Below are 16,495 nucleotides of genomic sequence, written 5' to 3'. Positions count from 1 at the left end.
TATAAATCCAAGTCAATTGAAAGCCGGAGTTGTTTAAATAAACAATGTTGCAACTTGTAAGTGTGACAAATCATCATTTATGGTAAATTTTTTCTAATAGGTTGAGACTTCAATATTTAAGTCATTAATATCCCACACAATAAATTTTTAATATAATCTACCAAACATCACCTTTTCGGCTTTTCCATGATAAAGTAAAACTCATTTTTTTTAAAAGATAATAAACTATTATCTCTTTTTGTTAAATTTTATACATTAAGCATAATATTCAATTCTCTATATAAAAATAATCTTTGTTTGGTTAATATTAATTCATTATTAAGTTATGTGTTTTATTTTCAATATTTTTAATTTTGAATATGTACTAGAAAATATCAATTTGGATATGAAAAAAAAAAAGCTGTTAATACTACGTTTGATCTTCTATGGTTTTGATGGCTCTTAATTAATGGATATAAGTGCTCCCTAGACCTTGAATGCCCTTATGCATTGCGACAATTGGAGTGCCATCCACATTACTGATAACGATGTCTTTGATGAGCGCACTAAGCACATTAAGATTGATTATCATTTCATTAGTCATTATCTCTTGTAGGGTAGCCTTCACTTGCATTTAGGCTGTCCTTGTGACCCCATCTTCACATTCAACTTGGCTTCCTTCATGCCATCTCGAGTTTAAGGGGATGTTTATACTACAAAAAAAACTGGGTTTTTCGACTTTTTTTTTAGTGTTGGTTCCAAAAACGATTGCTATAAACCAATGTTGTAGCAACAGTTACATAAGGTTGTAGCTAGTGTATCACATAATTAGCACATGTTGTACACTACTCATTTAGCACATATTGCATAGGAAAAAGTTTCTCTCCAAACTAATTCCTCCTATATCTTTTTATTAGATGTGAATTTTAAAAATTATTCGTTGGACTGCATGTTCTTATTATGTTCTCCATGCTTGCAAAATTTCAAGAAGATTAAAAATCAATAGCTATGTCATCAATGACATAAGTTTTTGCGATAAAAAATTATGCACTAAAAATAAGTTTATTGATCAAATAATAAATAACACCCGATTTGAATGAAAATTGATATGCATGTTAAAAACATAAAGAAATTTGACATGCATATTAAGAAAATAAAGAACATATAATCCATTGGTTAGATTTTCAAAATTCATATTTGTAGGGACACGATTCGCGTTGGACCACAATAGGGTTGGGTTCACACGTAAATGGACCCGTACAATATCATTTGTAGAGAGTGGGGTCGAAAGGCTAAGTCATGTTTACTCAGCCGTGGTTTTGTTGAGTTGTTCATGCATGATCTAGAGGTGTTCACCCCTTTAGGTCTTTTTCTTTCCGGAAGAAATCCCCCTTACTTTAGGTTGTATATTTTCCTTTTATATTAGCATGCATTCAATTTCCTTCGTCCACGTGTAGGGTCGGACTTTCCAAGACTGACACCTGTCCCATCAGTTTCAGACCTGAGTTGCTGGGAGTGGTTGAGTAGGCCAAAGAAACACGACTCTGTGAGAGGCAAAGCTCTGTCTAGGGCAGGTAATATGGGCAGCCTTTCCTAGATATTTTAGATTTCTTACAAGATTATCCCTATACCACTTTTGTCCCTTTCCTTAGTGTAGCTCTGGGCTAACCGAGGGCTGTACCTTCCTCGGCGGCTTCCATGGCCCATTAGTGCTTTGCGTTTATTGGGCTGGGACTACTATCCTCCTCGGCTTGGGCCTTAAGTATCCCCGTGAATAGGTGGATCTGGCCCATCTGTTGTCGGGCCCCACAATAGCCCCTCAAAACCCTGCTATCCAACTCTTCGGTTGGAAAGGTGGGTTTTGATAATACCGAGACTTTATTGCGGCTCATTAAGTTCGGCCCTTGATCAACGTCAGCGAGGGCTGGGACCGAGGGCCCTGCTAACCGAGGGCTGTACCTTCCTCGGCGGCTTCCATGGCCCATTAGTGCTTTGCGTTTATTGGGCTGGGACTACTATCCTCCTCGGCTTGGGCCTTAAGTATCCCCGTGAATAGGTGGATCTGGCCCATCTGTTGTCGGGCCCCACAATAGCCCCTCAAAACCCTGCTATCCAACTCTTCGGTTGGAAAGGTGGGTTTTGATAATACCGAGACTTTATTGCGGCTCATTAAGTTCGGCCCTTGATCAACGTCAGCGACTTTTCACCTCCCCAAGTAATGCGCCGGTCTACGTGACAATTCCCTTGACTTACGCGTGAGGCGTTTATTCCGTTTGGATAGCCGTAGTGCGCTTTTAATGTCTTCTTTTTACGAGGCCTCTTAACTCTATCGGTTAAGGATGGCTTGGAGAAACGAAACGGTTTTGCATTTACTAGCAGATTTCTTAGAGGATCGGAACGTGTCACGTACCCTCGTCTTTTTCCCCTATATAAAGAGAGAAGATAAGAAGGTGATTCTCTCATATGCGGATCCCTTAGACTTTTCTCAGAATCCGCCTCTTCCCTCTGGTTATTCCTCATTTGATAACACGTCCACCATAGTGATCAACCATGAATGAATCCCTCCTTTCCCTGAAACACCATATCTTAACGAAACTTGAGATGGCTCGGTCGGGGCAAGGATGGTGGAGACTCAAGGTTTGTCTCCCCATTCTTTTAGCCAAAATCCGAAGCAGGGACTCGTCATACCCCATTTCTGGTGTGACTGAGTCGAAAACCTCCCTTGTCATCTCCATCTGCTCTCTCATGAGCATACCTAATTAGGCTCCCCTTCTCCCTCTTTTGCTCCTTTTACTTTCTTTTCATTGCTTCACTCTTCTTCTCCTCCTTCCCGCTCATGTCCTCCATCTTCTTTTTCCCTTGCTTTCTTCAGCAACAAGAGCTTGCTGAAGTGCTTCCATGTGTTCCAATTCTTCTTCCTTGTCCTTCATTATTTTTGTATAAGGTTCTTCTCCTGATATGAGCAGTACTGAGGCATGGATTTCAGAAAGACCTTGAAGGCAAATTCAAAAGACACCTGATGGTTTACTTATTTGTATTACAAATATTGTTATTGTTTTAGCAGTTCATTTTTTGTATAGGCTTGTTTAAGCCCTTCCTTGTACGTTGTAACAAATTTTCATATTAATAAAAGATAGTGTTACTCTATTTCTTATGTCTTGTTTATATATTCTAACAAATGCGAAAGCGCTGCTCGGCATAATAGTATAGCATTTGAATCAATAATGACTAAGGACGAAGTAATCGTTGATAAAATGATGCCACGATAATTTTAACAAAATTATTATTCAATATAACAGTCCGACCAGTAAGGAATGAGACTTATCTTAAAATTAGCAGTGATGGGTGTCAAATGTTCGATTAGGTGTGAGAAGTATTTATCCGAGGACATGTTACCCCTCGGATGAATGGCCTCCTTAGGTTGACGATCATTAGGTTGCTCTGCCATCTCCACGAGGCGTGAGCATTAACCTTTTCCATTATTTAAGCCGAAAAAAATCCCTTCATTAGGGCGGCTGACTTCCAAAGAAACTTGAGTCCGAGGACTTTGCCAAACCTGGGCTTTGTTCAGGACTTATACGTTTTATCTTATGCACTTGATTTTTCCCGGAGGCATGAGTCCGAGGCTTGGGTTTTGTCGGTATTGGGTTTTACCTTTTAGCATGGGTCCGAGGACCATGCGAGCCTTAGGTTCTGTCCGAGACCAATGTCTGCACTAGTACTTGGTTTCCCTTTTAGCCTGAGTCCGAGGACCATGCAAGCCTTAGGTTCTGTCCAAGACCAATGTCTGCATCAGTACTTGGTTTCCCCTATCTTTGAGCATTTCCCGAGGTGCCCAAAAGTGACTGTCCTCGGCCATGGCCGCTGCTCAGTGTCGGCCAAGGTACCTGGGCCCTTACACCAAGCGGCCCCGGGTCCACGAATCCACCTAGCCTATGAATTAAGAGATATTTCTGCAACTTCTGGCCACGTGGTACTCTCTGATGTCACGATGACCGAAGTGCGCCTTTACGAGGCTCTTTAATCTTGTGGTTGCAGTTGATGTTGGAAGTTGAGCCAAGACCACTTTGTCTGCAGTGCTCCTTGGGACGCTGCATGAGTTGACTACCATCATCTTGTCTTTTCAAATAAATAGGAGGGAGAGATGGTTGCTTTATATATAACACCCCTTCTTTCAGTTTTCTCTCACATCACGCTTCCCACATCCGGAGCTCTCCTTTCTTGGCCTAACATGTTGAAAACGAGGGTTGGGAATAAAGAACTTCCTCCGCCGCAGAAGCACCGTGTCTTCATGAGGCTTACAACAATAAGACATGGGCACAGAAAGCACAAATTCAGGAGAGTACTCCCTCTCCGCCGAGAGGGAAAAGAATCTTCCCCTCTTTTAGTCAAAATCCGAAGCAGGTTCTGTTCATGCCAGAGTTTTGGTACGGCAGAAGAAGGGTTTTCCTCCATCAGCGCCTTCGCTTTGCGGTAGGCGTATATTTAGAGAAAGCCCCATCACCTTCAACTCCCTACACCTTTTCTTCAATGGTGTCAGGTTCAAGTTGGATCTCTTTCGCTGTTTGAGTTGTGGGCAAGTGAGAGCTTTGAAGAAGAACAAGGTCTTGGAGCTGTAGCCAACTTCTCCTCTGACCTACTTCCTCGGCTTTTACTTATTCTCTTGTATCTTCCTTTCTTTTGGTCATGTAGTGAACTTTTGACACAGACCGGTTCTAGCTTTTCGTTGTACATTGTACTGTCTTTTTGCTTTAGTAAGAAATGACGATTTCTTTATTTATTCTGAATGTTGTTCCTTTGATAAAACTACTTTGTGAGTTGGTGTACTCCATGTGTGTGTTTCTCCTTGGCAGTATTCAGGGCAAGGACTCTTGAAACCCGATTCAACTAATTTTAATCTATGGACACTAACAGACATGAAAATAACTCATAATAAGTTAAACTTAGGAAACTAACCGAGATGTCGATTGAACGCTCTGTAATAAGTGTGAGAATATCGTCTGAGGGTGACGAACTTTGAATAATTCATCCGAGGGCACGACCAAGCGTTGCGTGACTTTGGTGGTGCTTTTGAAAACTCGTTAATCCATTCCATACTGGTCCCTTTAGTATTAAGGGTTCAAAAGCAGACTAGAGAGTCCATGTAACACAGCTCTTCCATTTAAGTAGTTGATTTCCCCAGAGGCTTGGGTCCGAGGACCATGCAAGGCCTTGGTTCTGTCCAAAACTTGTGTGATGCTTTTTAAGTAGTTGGTTTCCCCAGAGGCTTGGGTCCGAGGACCATGCAAGGCTTTGGTTCTGTCCAAAACTTGTCTTTGGTTTCCCCAGAGGCTTGGGTCCGAGGACCATGCAAGGTCTTGGTTCTGTCCAAAACTTGTCTTTGGTTTCCCCAGAGGCTTGGGTCCGAGGACCATGCAAGGCCTTGGTTCTGTCCAAAACTTGTGTGATGCTTTTTAAGTAGTTGGTTTCCCCAGAGGCTTGGGTCCGAGGACCATGCAAGGCCTTGGTTCTGTCCAAAACTTGTCTTTGGTTTCCCCAGAGGCTTGGGTCCGAGGACCATGCAAGGCCTTGGTTCTGTCCAAAACTTGTGTGATGCTTTTTAAGTAGTTGGTTTCCCCAGAGGCTTGGGTCCGAGGACCATGCAAGGCCTTGGTTCTGTCCAAAACTTGTCTTTGGTTTCCCCAGAGGCTTGGGTCCGAGGACCATGCAAGGCCTTGGTTCTGTCCAAAACTTGTGTGATGCTTTTTATGTAGTTGGTTTCCCCAGAGGCTTTGGGTCCGAGGACCATGCAAGGCCTTGGTTCTGTCCAAAACTTGTGTGATGCTTTTTAAGTAGTTGGTTTCCCCAGAGGCTTGGGTCCGAGGACCATGCAAGGCTTTGGTTCTGTCCAAAACTTGTCTTTGGTTTCCCCAGAGGCTTGGGTCCGAGGACCATGCAAGGCCTTGGTTCTGTCCAAAACTTGTCTTTGGTTTCCCCAGAGGCTTGGGTCCGAGGACCATGCAAGGCCTTGGTTCTGTCCAAAACTTGTGTGATGCTTTTTAAGTAGTTGGTTTCCCCAGAGGCTTGGGTCCGAGGACCATGCAAGGTCTTGGTTCTGTCCAAAACTTGTCTTTGGTTTCCCCAGAGGCTTGGGTCCGAGGACCATGCAAGGCCTTGGTTCTGTCCAAAACTTGTGTGATGCTTTTTAAGTAGTTGGTTTCCCCAGAGGCTTGGGTCCGAGGACCATGCAAGGCCTTGGTTCTGTCCAAAACTTGTCTTTGGTTTCCCCAGAGGCTTGGGTCCGAGGACCATGCAAGGCCTTGGTTCTGTCCAAAACTTGTGTGATGCTTTTTATGTAGTTGGTTTCCCCAGAGGCTTGGGTCCGAGGACCATGCAAGGCCTTGGTTCTGTCCAAAACTTGTCTTTGGTTTCCCCAGAGGCTTGGGTCCGAGGACCATGCAAGGCCTTGGTTCTGTCCAAAACTTGTCTTTGGTTTCCTTTTATTTGCTTGTTTTCTGAAGGCTTGGCTCTTCGAACAAGGTGGGGGGAGCTGGCCTGGTGTTTGAAGCCCCTAGGCTTGTCTATGTCGTCGACGACGTGGAACGTAGCCCCTAGTAAGAGCTTATGTTGGAACATCAGTAATATGTCGCCGGTGATATAGGCACCTTCATAGCCCCTTGTTCGACAGAAGCTCAACTTCACCATCGCTCGAGCTAACATGCAAGCCTCCCCACAGACGGCGCCAATTGTAGGGACACGATTCGCGTTGGACCACAATAGGGTTGGGTTCACACGTAAATGGACCCGTACAATATCATTTGTAGAGAGTGGGGTCGAAAAGCTAAGTCATGTTTACTCAGCCGTGGTTTTGTTGAGTTGTTCATGCATGATCTAGAGGTGTTCACCCCTTTAGGTCTTTTTCTTTCCGGAAGAAATCCCCCTTACTTTAGGTTGTATATTTTCCTTTTATATTAGCATGCATTCAATTTCCTTCGTCCACGTGTAGGGTCGGACTTTCCAAGACTAACACCTGTCCCATCAGTTTCAGACCTGAGTTGCTGGGAGTGGTTGAGTAGGCCAAAGAAACACGACTCTGTGAGAGGCAAAGCTCTGTCTAGGGCAGGTAATATGGGCAGCCTTTCCTAGATATTTTAGATTTCTTACAAGATTATCCCTATACCACTTTTGTCCCTTTCCTTAGTGTAGCTCTGGGCTAACCGAGGGCTGTACCTTCCTCGGCGGCTTCCATGGCCCATTAGTGCTTTACGTTTATTGGGCTGGGACTACTATCCTCCTCGGCTTGGGCCTTAAGTATCCCCGTGAATAGGTGGATCTGGCCCATCTGTTGTCGGGCCCCACAATATTTAATAAAAATATATAGGATAATTTTAGAGGATTCCTCTTAAAACTAGTTTGAAGAAAAACTTATTCTATTGCACACTGCCCATTTAGCACACGTTGCATATGTATTTGGTCAGTCCATAATTGTGACTAAACTTTGTCAGCCCATTATTGTGACTAAAATGAAGGAATGTTAATTGTCCTTGATTTTAGTCTAATTAAGGACTCTTTATAGGTCAATTTTTGTATGTGTGTGCTTGTGTCTATATATATATATATATATATATATATTCAATTTTTCATAGCACCTTTATTCACACACAAAAAAAAAAAAAAAGAGAAAAAAAAAAATACAAGGAATACCAAGCGATTCTATTCAGAACAACTTTTGTTCTTTCTGTCATTCTGTATTTAGTTTACTTCAACACTCTTAAAGAGTTACATTTTTTTTTTCCTCATAATTGTTACGTTAACTAGGGATTGTTGTGTCCTTCTCAAAAAAAAAAAACTAGGGATTGTTGTGTGAATTGTGAACACTAATTTTTTGTTTCCTTATTATTATTGAATTATTTCTTCAGCACGAGTTCCTCCATCTGTAAAGTAGGATTTAACACTCACAAAAAAACAGGGTACTGAATTAACACTTTGAGGAGTAAATATGACACCCTTTCTTACGTTCATACTTTTTGCTATTTGATGAGTTTGTGTTTATACTTTTTTTCTTTTTTAATTTTTTTTGGAGGGGAGAAAAGAGTGCGTGTTTATACACAATAGTCAAAACTCAATTAAGTCTTTGGGTCCCAACTCCCAACTTTAAGCTCGATTCACACTACACTGGAAGAACCGAAGAAATAGCTTAATTCTTTTCTTCTTCTGCCTTTTATCTTTATTTTTAAATTTAAAGAATCAGCTTAATTCAAAATTGGAAAACTGAAGATTGACTTATAAACGAGGACCCTGCCTTATGAGTATTATATTATGGGCATATCTTTCGTTTTCCATTTAATTAGGGGAAGGAGTATTAATGTCTCGCATAATATTTCTTTATTCTTGCCAATTTTATATATATTATTAGGGAGCAGAGCAATATCAGATAGATCAATAATCAATTGTTTATTTCATGGTTTTTAAACAAAGAAGCAACATTAACATGCCTTGTATATGTTAACATGAAGTGTGCCATGCATGTGGAACAATAAAACGATTTTGTTTTAGGTTCAGCTCAATGCGTCAAAGAGTGTTCAATATTTTATTTGAGTCTACACAAAACAGGCATTTAAAAATAAATAAATAAAAATTATCTACATATTGTGGAGGGTCTGCAACAGTCAATGTGTATTTTGGCAAGAGAAAAACGAGTGAAGATGGCAGGAATTTCTCTTGGATCAATATGACATTTTTGCTTTGAACTGTTGTCCTCTATAATAAGACAAACCTCCCCCTTTTTCTCTTTACGAGGAGCAATGCATGTTCGGAATTTACAATTACAATGATATGTAAGTTTTCCATATGGCATTGGGAAAGATTTGCATAATAGGATAGAGGGCATCGTTTTATAGGTGTAAGAAAATGTTGGACTATGTGGAGTATAGTTTTAGTTTAATCTAGATTATGACCCGATTTGATACGGAAGTGCTACGATTTTTAATAAGAGATTCTCTGAGATTTAGTCTATGATATCGGCCCAAGCTAGATTAGGGTTTGCGACTGATGAGATATAAATACTTTTATTTTAGATTAGAATTTGTTATGTTATTTTAGAGGGAAAAAATAGTATTGTTGCACTTTGTATAAAATCATTGCAATTCTGTAGACGTAAGCAAATTGATGAATTACGCAGTTTCTTGTGTCTTGTGATTGTCTTTCTGTGTGTATTATTTTTTTTTTTATTTTTTTTTAATCTAACAAATCTGAAAATTCGTGTATATTCCCAACATTAAGGCCATTATTATTATTATTATTTTTGCTTCATTGAATGCCATGATTCTTCAAACATATTTTAGTGGTGAAGTGTTATGTAAAGTATACTTTTGTTTCTATGAGATAATATAAACTTTTGTTCAAAGATTTTATATTCCATTGACCTGCTCTCACCTATAAACTCTTTATACAATCAGCTCTAGTCTAATGGTGATGCAATAACTAGCATAAAAAACAACCAACTCTATTAATTTTAAAATTTTTTATTTTTATTTTTATTTTACAAGTGTCCCCATCTTTTTCTTTTTTTTTTGAGAAGGAAGTTTCCCCAATAACTAGCATAAAAAACAACCAACTCTATTAATTTTAAAAAATTTTATTTTTATTTTACAAGTGTCCCCATCTTTTTTTTGAGGAGGAAGTTTCCCCAATAACTAGCATAAAAAACAACCAACTCTATTAATTTTTAAAAATTTTATTTTTATTTTACAAGTGTCCCCATCTTTTTTTATTTTTTTGAGAAGGAAGTTTCCCCATCTTGATTGAATTGCTTCCTCTTCGTTCACACTTGCTTATGTTTTGGGCAGTCCTAAATGGCCAGCCAGGCCTTCTCCAGCGTATTGTTTACCCTGGGCCTGATAGTCTCTAAGTGTGATAATAAACGGCAGTGTGTGGCTGATATTCCTGTCCGTTTAAAAATTACTTATTTTCAGTAAATTATTTGTATAATATTTATAAAAAAAATATAATTTTGATAACTTTTATATTAAATGTGTTAAAAAAAAGCTAAAAATTAGTTTATTTATAAAAATAAAAAGTTAAATTATTTGCTAAAAAGCTGAGAAAAGAGAAGAAAAAACAACATATTTTTTTTTCAACAATTCCCAAATGCTCACCCTAACATGGCGTATCTATTTGGCACAAGTTTTTTTTTTTTTTTTTTTTAATAAGAATTTTAAAAAATTGTGCCAAAATTTGATTTTTAATTTTTTTAAAGATAAAACTATACTTTAAAATAACTTTTAACAAATTAGCAAATATATTTTTAGTAAAAAGTTATATCCAAACACACTAATGTACGTGTACCTGAAAGGACCGACCCCTATGATCAGAAAACTCACTGTTAGATTAATCAGCATGTGCTCGTCAGTAGAAACAATTTCATGCCACTTGTAGAAAACATATGCTTACTCAAATGCATCGACTACTATATATGTCTCCTTCTCCTTCTGCCAATCCTCGTAAAAGGGTTTTAGATTCCGAGCACAAGCACACTGCATATGCCTCCATATTACAAAATATTACATACATAAATTTTTTCACAACAGATTTATAATTGTTGAATTAGTCGACGATGAATGGTGGAAAAAAAAGTTGTAGATTTGTGAGTATAAATTATATATGTTCAGAGCATTAGCATTGGGGAATGCAAATGCCAAATGTAAGGAGAATTTGACATTTCAAACCCCAAAGTGCTCAGTATCAGGAAATGCTAAACCCAAGTATTGCAAATTTTTTTGTAATACTTGGGTTCGTGGTTTGATCTGGGCATGGTGGTGGGTTGGGATTGGTTGATGGTGGGTTTGGATCGGCGGGTTGGGTTTGCTAGAGATGGCTCCAATGGGTTTGACAAAGGTTTGAATCGGAGAGGATGGGTTGCTGTGTTTGACCATGGGTTGCTATGTCGTGCTTGGTCGGCGAGGTCTAGGTCGTGCTTGGTTGGCGAGGTTTGGGTTTTGCATTTTGGTTGGTGTGGGTCACAAAATGGGGTTTTTTTTTTTTTTTTTTTTTTTTAATATGGGTTTTTGTTCCAGTGGGATTTTGGTGGGCAGTGGGTAGTGGTGGCGTGGTGGGCATGGTTGAGGCGCGGTGATAGAGGTTGAGGGAAGGTGGAGGAGAAAATTGGAAAAAAATAAAAAATGAAAAATATATTTTATTGTGTAGATATATTATTTTAATGAGTAGAATAGGAAAATAAAAGTTTGGGATGCTGGAAGTATTGTAAAATGGTATGGTATAATGATAAAGTGGTTTTTTGGGATGATAAAATAGAGTAGAATTGAAATTTCGAGATATTGATACTCTCACAATTCACTATTAACCATTTCAACAACTATGAAATTTGTTATATAACATGTTCATATAATAATCATTTCATCCAATATGCAGTTGCATTTGTTAAGGAATCGAGGCATCCATGCACCTATTTGAAAAGAAAATACATTTTGACCCGGTCAAAAAATAATAATATTTTGTTTTAGGAGCTTTGAAAATGTGTAATGGTCATGAGCGGTCAAACTAAGGGTATTAAATTCTGTCAATTTGAAATATGTCCATTTCATGATTTAAATAAAATAGAAAAAAAAATTAAAGATGAATATAACATAATGTAATGTCTATGCGTTTTTCTGTCAATTTAGAATATGTCCATTTCATGATTTAAATAAAATAGAAAAAAAAAAATTTTAAGATGAATATAACATAATATAATGTCTATGCGTTGAAATTTAAGAAATAAAATCTTAATTGTGAAGTTGTGAATGGACAATCCATTGAACAAAAGACTCTAATATAAATGACCCCATTGAAATTAATTTCTTCACCAAAGCAAAATCTATACCTTTCAAATTGGTTGGCACAGTTGACTCAATTAAAGTTGCAAACTTCGGTAAAGAGTCTAAAGATGGAGTTGGTCATTTTAATGTATACATAGTAAAAGTGTATAGCTTCTTGTCTGGCACGTAATAAGTGCATTAATGTCTTTTATCATGGTACCCAGGACTCCAACCAGGTTGGAAAAATATGGGTTACTTGGAGGAGCCGTTACTTATTTCATAAAAAAACTAGTACTTTTCTCTAGAGAAAGTGTTTTAAGTTGTTGTAGAGTTCAATCCCTTTCAAAATTCAAAGCAACACTATCAATTCGACTATTGTGGAAAATATATATATTTGATAAAACATAAGATTTCTTCCTATCAATCCGGCGGTAGATGAGATGTCCCCATTTTCCTTTTAAGGATTTTGGCTGTTTCTACCCACTCAAGATTTTCATTTCTACCATTTTTTGCCATATTGCGTACTAATTTTGTGTTTTGTGTTTTTTTTTTTTTTTTTTGGGGGTGCTAATTATATCAGCTTATTAAAAATTGGTCTATCACAGTGAGTGAATCATGCACACAAAATAACTTTGCTTCATTTGAATTTCTTTTTCTTTTCTGTTTTAGTAAAAGAAATTTGAATTTATAAGTTGTTTTCTAAATCAATTTTTTAATAACTTGCGTTTTATTTAGGAAAAACAAATTGATTAAAGGTTGTTTAATAGTATTTGATTCTTTCCAAATCTTTGTAGGAGTTTTACTTTTACCATATTGAATTACGGTGTACTGGTAGAATTTATTTTTCCTTTTTTATTTCTTGGTAAAAATGATATCTTTATTTTATTTTGGTATGAAAAATATTAAGACGGCAATATGTAAGTGGATACCAATAAATTATTATTTATCATTTTAACCATAATTAATATATATCTATATATGCATATTATATTACTTTTAGTTTCCAATATTACACTACTTTGAAGTTTTTAACCACAGAATTAACTGAAAAGAGGGTAATTTGAAAAATCCAGAAAAACATATACATATTTCTCAAAAAAAAAAAAAAAAGAAGAAGAAAAACATATATATTATATACATATAATTCAGCTGGACAAATATTTAATTTGTTGAACAAGAGTATCATTTTATTGGACTCATAGTCACAAGCCAGTTGGGAGACTAGAGAGTGGCCGAATCTGAATTGAAAAATATATATAGAGTGGGCCCCTTCGACCTAATTAATTGTTCAAATAAACAAACAGAAGGTGTATAAGTTTATTTTTTTATTTTTTTATTTTTGGGAAAGATTTTAATAAGTTATTACCTGTTGAAGCAGTTGAACTAAAACTTCCGAGACAAATACCAACCCTCCAAACCCAACAGCCTTATCATCCCCATCTCTCTTAACACAGAAAAAAAGAGCTGATTAAAGATTAACCAAATCCATGGCTACAGAAGATTTCAGCTTCCCCACAATTGGGGACAAATTCTCATGTGGCATCGATTCACCACCTTTGTGGAACCTATCTCCAATAGCCTCCCCAAATTCCAGACACGAAGAACCACCAAAAGGGTCTGCCAAAGAAGAAGGAAACGACTTAAAGGATGAGAAAGATTATTGCTTTTGGCCAAAACCAATCGAGTACATAAGACAAAGAAAGAGCTTTTCACACGTAGAGACTGGTGGGAAATTGGTGATTAAAGATGGAAAAGAAGATGGCGATCATGAAGAGCAAAAGATGGACATGTTGTGGGAAAACTTCAATGAAGAATTATCAAAGAATTCTAGTTCAAGATCCAATACGTCTTCTAGGATGCAATTTGGCTGTGTTAAGGCATTGAAAACGTCCAGCAATGGTGTAACGCTTACAACTAAGAAGCCCGGCATGGTTGTGATTTTGAAGGCCTTAAAGAAGCTTTTCTTGCTCCAAAACTCCCATGATCGGAAGCTTCAACGGCCCCCACATAGTCATCAATGAGACAAAGTTAGCTACACATTGAGTTCTTGTCTTGGTTCTATGTTTGTTGACATTTTTTTCCCCGGATTATTGAGGCCTACACTCCACTCGGCACTGACCAATCACAATGCACCAGCTCATGGTCTGGACAGCTGCTTTTGTCTTTTTAATGTATATGTATACGAAGTAAATTTTTTTCCTCTGATGTATATACAAAGTAAATTGGTAAATTTTGAGTTGAAATTATGCTTTAGTTTGTTTTAGCATTAATGTTTTCTAGAAAATTGGTTATTTTTTAGAGAGTACTTTCCAGGAAAACTATAATAATTTCCAGAATTTGATAATGACCTTAAAAATGAGATTAAAAGTGTTTTATAATATTTGATATGCACGAATTTTTTAAAAATAACATTTCTTATATAATTTAAAATATGTATAACATGTATATGGTGTAAACTCAACTAATGTAATCAATATAAATAAGGCGTAAATGCACTTTTAGTCCCTACATTTTGACCTTTTTCCATTTTAGTCCCTACATTTTATTTTTTCCACTTTTAGTCCCTAAAACCAATTTACGCTTTCCGTTTTAGTCCTTGAAGCACTATTCTGTCACTAATCTAACGGGAACACTGATGGATGAATAAAATAATAATAAAATTTAAAAAGAAAAAAAAGATTTTCAATTAATTTTGTTTCTCTTTTTTTTGGGAAGAACATGAAGAACATGTTCATGTTCTTTGTGTTCTTCCCTATAATCAATCTTCAGCAACAACATCAAACCCAGCAACAACATCAAACCCACAACACAGCAGCCACCACCACCTAAAATCCAACAACACCACCACCGCCACCACTGCCAAATCCATACCCACAAACCCAAACCCACCAAAACCGAAACCCACACAACCCACTCACCGAATCCCACAACCCAAACCCAAAATCCACGCCGATCTGAGTAAACCCACGCCGATCTGAGCAAACCCGAAACCCACGCCGATCTGAGCAAACCCAAACCCACCAAAATCGAAACCCACACAATCCACTCACCGAATCCCACAACCCAAACACCGATTCCCACAACCCAGTCATCGATTTCCATAACCCAACCACCAATTCATCGATTCCACAGCCCAGCAACCATCGTGACCCACACCTCAACCTCGACCACAAATGCCGATCTCCACCACAGATGCTGATCTCCACAAACAAACACCCTCCATCACGCCGATCCCCACAAACCCACACCCTCCATGCCGATCTGAGAGAGATGGTTCGAGACAGAGAAAAGAGAGAACAAACCCACCCATCACCGGCTCTCCCTTTACCGTTGCCACCCATCATCAAATCCAAAAACTCAAATATCTCCCATCGTTTTCTCTGGATCAAGAATCCATGGCATCCATTATTAAAACCTTGAAGATCTGCCCCTTGCTCTGCTCTTCGTTGGTCGAGGGAGAACCTGAAGTGCGAAAGGGCTGAGTCATTAGGCACAATGCAAGCTTGAAGAACATGTGTTTTTATTCTAGGCAAAGATCCAGAAGAATGGGTCTGAAGATGGGTAGTGGTGGAGGGTTGTTGAAGATGCGTTTGAGCATTCTTTTTAATTAAAAGAAAGTAAATTTTTTTGTTGGAAAGAAAATAATTTTGTTTTTTTTTTTAATTTTAATTAAAATTGAGTAATTAATTAATTATTTATAATTTTGGCATTTAAAAAATGTTAAATAATTTTTTTAATAATATTTTAATGCTCACGTCAGCCACGTCCAGTTTTCCCGTTAGTTTGGTGACGGAATAGTGCTTCAAGGACTAAAACGGAAAGCGTAAATTGGTTTTAGGGACTAAAAGTGGAAAAAATAAAATGTAGGGACTAAAATGGAAAAATGTCAAAATGTAAGGACTAAAAGTGCATTTACGCCTATAAATAAAAAACCAACTATAAATTTGGTTTTCAAATTAAAATTTTGACAACGAATACAATCAAAATTGATTCCCAATTTTCATGATCTTTATCACTCATCTTACTCATATATTATAGATGATAACGTAGATACACACATATGTATATCAACCATACTTTTTATAATTCAAAATAACCATAAGCGCCATTTCAAATTGTTGAAAATAAACACACACACACACACACACACATATATATATATATATATATATATATATCAACCATACTTTTCATAATTCAAAATAACCATAAGCGCCATTTCAAATTGTTGGAAATAAATGAGAGATATTACTTGACTTTTCCTTAAAAATTACTCAATATAATTTTACCAAAAGAGGTGGCGGAGATGAGGTGTGGACCAAATCACTATCTTGAGACAAATTGTGTCGTCTACGGTATATTCAATGTAGTTAGACAAAATATTTCTGCAAGTTGTTCCCTGGATACAACAGCCCAGCCACCTTTGCTGATTATCCTTACAAGTTTACACTGCTCGTAGGATATAAACTCCCTACAGTACTTTCTTTTCCCAGAAAATTTAGTAAAAGATAAAATATTTTTGTGAATAGATGGTAAGTATTTAAACAATAATAAAAATTGTTTTTGAAAGTTTGTAGCTTTGTAATTCAAAAATGAGGTGATTTTGAAACTTTTATTTCTTTCTATATATATATATATAATAGTTGGACATGTAAATGATCGTAAAGTTATTGAAATCAATATATAATCAATAGCTTTCTTTCTATATATATAATATTATA

The 16,495-nt window shown here is 37.3% G+C and overlaps 1 protein-coding gene across 1 annotated transcript; it reads left to right on the top strand.

Annotated features, from left to right (window-relative positions):
- The first annotated feature begins 13,261 nt into the window (after positions 1-13,261).
- LOC126698182 (uncharacterized) lies at positions 13,262-13,795 on the top strand. The gene has a single exon (XM_050395219.1). The coding sequence runs from the start codon at positions 13,262-13,264 to the stop codon at positions 13,793-13,795; it is 534 nt and encodes a 177-aa protein (XP_050251176.1).
- The last annotated feature ends 2,700 nt before the right edge of the window (positions 13,796-16,495 follow it).

This window comes from Quercus robur, chromosome 2 (assembly GCF_932294415.1).
Source record: "Quercus robur chromosome 2, dhQueRobu3.1, whole genome shotgun sequence".
NCBI classification, from domain to species: domain Eukaryota; kingdom Viridiplantae; phylum Streptophyta; class Magnoliopsida; order Fagales; family Fagaceae; genus Quercus; species Quercus robur.
The sequence above is the reverse complement of the archived record's forward strand: the minus strand, read 5'-3'. Positions and strand labels throughout refer to the sequence as shown.